Source organism: Limulus polyphemus, unplaced genomic scaffold, assembly GCF_000517525.1.
Source record: "Limulus polyphemus unplaced genomic scaffold, Limulus_polyphemus-2.1.2 Scaffold2836, whole genome shotgun sequence".
NCBI lineage: Eukaryota > Metazoa > Arthropoda > Merostomata > Xiphosura > Limulidae > Limulus > Limulus polyphemus.
The window spans coordinates 103,719-109,783 of NW_013668446.1; the positions used below are offsets into that span (position 1 = coordinate 103,719).

Here is a 6,065-nt window from a genome sequence, read left to right on the forward strand (position 1 = left end):
ATGTTTCTTTTCTTTTTCCTCCAACAACTCTCTTCTTGTTTAATTTCTCGTTCTTCTTGTTTCTTTTCTTGTTTAATTTCTCGTTCTTCTTGTTTCTTTTCATTTTCCTCTAACAACTGTTGTAATTTCTCTTCTCGTTCTTCTTGTTTCTTTTCTTTTTCCTCCAACAACTGTTGTAATTTCTCTTCTCGTTCTTCTTGTTTCTTTTGCTGTTCGTGTATTGCTGCCATCAAGTCTGCTAGGCTGTAGTTTGATTTGCCGCTTCTCGTTTCCATTTTTTTTTCTGTCCCACTCTCTGACACCAATTTGTTACGTCTCCGTTTGTTAATTAACTTTCCTTAACTTTGTTCCGACGAAACTTTAGCGACACAAGTTCTTTACTTAATAAAACTGGTTTATTCTTTCCGAATACAACTTTACGATACACTTCGTTCCAACATTCGCGCTCAAACAAACGCTATAACGAACTTCAACAATACGTCTCTGACTGCAAATCAATTACTCACTACCTACACACACATTACATTATTCTCACGTTGTCACCCTCTTTTATATACCAGACTACCCTATATCTAGTAAATACTAGAGCATTCGCCAAGGTACAGGATAGTTCTAGAAACGTGGCGTCACAGTAGTCATGTGACTCGCTGACGCAACAATACTTACCATTGTAGACATTTTCATGAATTTTTTTATTTAATTTTTTATCTTCAATACCCTGTAAGTTTGAAGAGTCAATTACAGCAACTTGTGTAATAAATTCTAGAAATAAAAACAAGATCAAAATTTAAAATTCATAATAAAATTTTATTTGGCTGACTGCCAAAATTAAAGAAGACTCTACATGTTTGGGTTGCTTTATGCTACCATCATCAGGAGTAAAAACCTACACGACAAGCAGTTAGTTTTATATGGAAAAGGTCTAACTCATTGTAATCTATAAGGATAGTATGAGTGTTGTAGATAAGAAGTCAATATTTCTTTACAAAACTTTGCATCATCACCAACTAACCCTTCATCTGTATTTAACAATTGAATGACCTGTTTTGACAAGAGGAGAAATTAGCATTTTTGTGGCATGAAATAATAAATTTCAATGAACTTAGTACTCAAAGTGAATTGAATATTAGAGAATCCATAGAAATTTTGTGCTGTAAAATAAATAATTCTTTGTTAAATAGAGATGAAGGGTTATCTGTTGATAATGCACAGATTTGGAAAGCAATATTGACTTTGTTATGTACAATACTCATACCAGCCTCATAGATTACAATGAGTTAAACCTTTTTCATATAAAACAACCAAAACATATAGAGTCTTTTTTAATTTTGGCCATAAGCCAAATAAGATTTTATTGTGCATTTTAAATGTTGATCTTGTTAGTTTTCAGAAGATGAGCTCACTTAAATTTTGTAGTAATCTGATGTGGGTAGTAAGTAAAATCTACAGTATATTCTAAATGAATTGTAAGATAAATTTATATTTCTTGCATTATTCTCTTCAGAAACTGTAAAGTAAAATTACCATAAATAAAGATATAAAAGACATAAAATACACAAAAATTTCCCCTGAAAGTTTTAGCATCAAACCTGTCTTCACAATGATTTTTTTGTAACTTTTAAGACTTTTCATATTTAAATCATATGGGGATCAAGATACTTATTTATAAGTGTAAAAAACATTTTTTTTCTGGTTTTTGTGTATAGATAATATTATATGGACCTTATCAGAACTTCTATTACCCAGATGTGTTTGTCTTTTATCCCAGGTAGAAAAATCCATATATGTAAGAATAGGTGAACAATTTGTGAAATCTAATGGCTGCTCAAATGAGCAAGTAAGAAACTAGGCTTAGGACTTTTCTATTCTAGTAATATAGAAAGACATGTAAACTTTCTTAACATATGTGATTGAATTAAATCTTTTTCTGTGGTTCCATTTGATTGTGGTAATTGTACATTGGTCTCCTAGTTAACTTAACCTATTGGCAGACAAGTTTACTCTACTGGGGGTTTAACATGGCTTGTTGGTTAAAGTACTCGATTTGTACTCTATGGTTCATGAAATTGAAACCTGTATATCACTGAACATGCTCACTCTTTCAGCCATGGGCACATTATAATGTGCCAGTCTTTCCCACTATTCATTGGTAAATGATAGCCCAAGAGTTGATGATGGGTAGTATTGAGTAGCTGCCTTTCTTTAGTTTATCACTTAAAAGTCAGGGACAGCTAGTGGAAAAATTCAACAAAAATCTTCTATTGGATGTTTAGCCCCTTTAAAAAACAGTAATCTTTACTAGACCAGTAGGTTTTATGTTTTAAGTTCCTTTTCTTGGTGAAAAACATGTTATCAACTGCTTACTTAGAGGTTCTTATCATCAATACTTCCTATAGATGAATTTCTTAAGACTGTAAGGTCAATTGTTTATTAATCACTAGATTACCTTACAACCATGACTTTATTATTTTACATGCACTATATGAGGAATTAGATTAACAGTATTTCTTCCTTCAGATACAGGCAAGTATTGGCATATAATCATTACAGGACATATATTATTATACTGTTACAGAATTATATTACATATGCATAACTTCTGTTAATAATAACCTACATGTACATTTTGTTCATTCATTCATTTTTCTGTAGTTAAACTATGATATATAATAGGATTGCCTTTATCCAAGAGACAGAAATTAAAAGTAATAATTTCTTATGGGTATGATGATTCACAATAAACTAAGGTAGTCAAAATTTTAAGGAAATCAAAGCATGTTAAATGGCTTTTGACCTTTGAAATTTTTCCTCATGTGATGCTCTGCTATACAGTGCTCAGCACATACATGATACAAGTCTCTCTGAAACATTCAGGGAATAGGAAACAAAACAAATTGACTATATAACCATGTAAAAACGAATTACTCAGAGCTGCTATTATGCTTCCATGTTACAGAATCAAACAATAATTGCTTCTGCAACTTTCATGATAGTACTCTTCTTTGCATCAGGGAATTTCTATCTAAGTTCCTTGACTACCACTTCTCTTTCATGATTATCATAATATGTTTCAAGGTGTCATTGATGGCTTAGAGCTGCTTGCATGTTTCTTTTTCCTTCAATAACTCTTTGTCTTGTTTCCATTGCCTGGATCCTTAAAAAGGAAAACATTTGATGTGATATCAACTCTTGATTTCAAAAACACTGGAGGCTGTTGGTTGTAATAAAGTTCTGCAGGGCCCTGGCCTTTCTCTTCAAGTCCTTCTCTCTAACCATTGCTCTGTTCTGTAGTTTTTCATTTCCCAGGTTCTCGAGAACTTGAACTGTACTTAAAGACAGATTAATGCCCTATCAAAACATGTAATATGTTCCACCATAAATAACCTTATTAATTTTGCTTATAAATGGTTGGTTGCTTATTTATTATTATATTTGCATAATATTCACATACCTCATCATTATGAAGGATGAAAAGCTTAACAAATCTCAAAAAAACATAGGTTGTGAAATAATGTTGTAAGTGTGCATAATATCAGAGAATTTACTAAGAAATGAAATATATGTCATAGAGTAATTAGTTTTCCTAATAAAATAAAAAACCGAGCTTTAATGTATTTGACATTAGAAACTTGAGTATAATACCTGTCTGTGACTTATCAAATATCACACCTTTATGGATCATTGTAAATCAAAGCAAGTGTAATATGGTAAAATAGATTTTTTCCAAGGCTAGTTTTTAAAATTAGCCTCTATAATCAGAGAACAACACTGCAGGAATTAACAATGTTGCTGGAAATTAGCTGAAGCTACACCAGTTTCATAAGCTTAGTTGGTATGATATGTCTCAGAACACTGGTTAAGCCAAGTGTCTCATACTCAAGCCTAATTTCAACAATTCTTCAACATATTTTTCCATCATCTGCATGTATAATGCTTCAGTCATACAGCTAATTAAATATGCAAACTTTAGGTACTTCTTCAGATCCAGGAAGAGCATCTGCTGCTACAAGGGTAGAGATATTCCACAAGAAGTATCCAGAGCTGAAAACAGAGTGCTTTTATAGACATTGTATGCTTTCTTTTGTAAAAGGAATAATCACAGAGGAGAAAGAAGCTGTAAGTTTTATTGTTTTATAACCTGAAAGCTTATGTCTTAGTGACTCAAAAATATGCAGAGAGAAATCTTAACTCAGTATTACGTAGTGTATGTAAAATCATTCCATCTGCAGCTTGTTGTGTGCCTTTGTATGATGAGTAGGCCATGTACTTGGCACCCTATATACTTACATTAGCTTGGCATCAGAATCCATGCACTATTTATATAAGTTGTTTTTTTATCTGTACTAGATTTGCAACCTACTGAAAATGTAGGTTAAAATATTAAATGAAAAATGAATATATGTAAAACACATTTTATACTTATTCATGAGTCACACATGCAGAAGTGTTTTTTTTATATATTTAAAAAAAATAGTTTTTTAATGAGTTTCTGTTGATGTAGACTTACTGAAAGTAATTTGAAAAGTAGAGTTCATGAATAAAGGAACATATTTTATTATAAAACTTTTTATCATATGAATATTTTGTAGCATGCGTATACTTTGAAACTTGATATGAGGTTCAATGCAGATTAGAAATATGTTATTAATAAATTAATAGATATTTGTATGTTTTGAAAAATATCAATCTATGAATATTTGTGAAATTATCGTTGCAAGATATTTAGATATTCCTGTAACAAATGACTCATATTTTAGAATATAGTCTTTTATTTTGGTCATTTTATACAAATTTATTATGTTAAACATGATTAGTCATTGTGCAAGTTTACCATATTGTTTTAGTACTTACTCAGAGTTATAAGTTTCAAAATAATCTTCTTTTTTTTTTCAGAACAAGTATTGGTCTTGCTTGACCTGCACAAAATATGGAAAAGGCTGTCCTGGTAATTTGTTTTGTTTATGTTCATACTCTATTTACACATACACACACACACACACACATATTTACTAGAAATTCCAGCAGAATGTACAACATTACTTTAACTGGTTTTTCTTAATGGTATAAGTGCTGGAATTACATGATGCACACTACTGTGATTTGTGGTGATAGTAACTTCAGGATACTCACAGATGAGGAAATAGCCTGTAGCAGTAACTGCAGTGACTTTGACTCCAACAGACTGATGTGTTCAGGCTTTGTATTCTTATCAGGATAAAAAAAATAAGTTGTGTGTTAGCCAAACACCTGTGTATACCAGATTTGCAATGCAACCACATGAGTTTTTGCGGTAAGAACATCCAGTGCTGACTAGAATGGCCTAAGTGGTGTTTCATATGTTTACTGCAAATAATGTCTATTGCATTGGTGCCATGTAATACAGTTATTGAGCACACATGTAAAATTAGCTTTTTTCCTATTTAGAATGAAAACAGCATTAGCTCAATGAGTTACCTGTCAGAGAAGGAATAAAGTCTTGGTTCTCTTCATTTATGGAAGGATGGCAATCCACCTGCAAAATGGAATGGTCATTGGCAGGAAGCAAAATATAAGTAACTGATGTTAGCAAGGATGGTAGATTAATGACCATTGCACCATGTCTGAAAGTAGACAGTTGTATACTAACACATTTGAGGCTGCTTTGGGGAATGTGCAGACAATTTAGACTCAACATAGCAGCAACAGCTCAGTGACTTGTTGGCAGAGTATATCAGTGTGTTTACATGAGCATGTGGCTGATTTGGTTAAACTACTGTTACTGAGAATCACATAGATAAATGTGATTCATGTCCAATTAACAGCCATAATGCATGCTTCCTTAATCACTTGTATAATAGCTAATGCCAAAATAGAGCAGATATTAACCTTCTGGATATAGACAAGTAAAAATGTATATGTCATGATCTATTTTACAGAGTTCCATTCAAAAATTTACTTGAACTGTTATATTTTCAGAGTATGTCAAGACACTTGTCTTCAAGATATAGTTAATAAATAAAAGTTTAATATTATATGTTTTAATCTGTTGATATAAAAAAATATACTTAAATAATTTGATTTCGATG

At 31.6% G+C, this 6,065-nt stretch overlaps 1 protein-coding gene across 1 annotated transcript in view; it reads left to right on the forward strand.

Annotated features, from left to right (window-relative positions):
• LOC111087911 (coadhesin-like) overlaps positions 1-6,065 on the forward strand; it is a gene marked incomplete at its 3' end in the record, with an annotated part of 63,820 nt that overhangs the window by 10,675 nt on the left and 47,080 nt on the right. The window contains exons 3-4 of the mRNA XM_022396325.1: positions 3,971-4,116; positions 4,894-4,945. Of these exons, the coding sequence (XP_022252033.1) occupies positions 3,971-4,116; positions 4,894-4,945 (198 nt within the window). The remainder of the gene's footprint in view (positions 1-3,970; positions 4,117-4,893; positions 4,946-6,065) is intronic.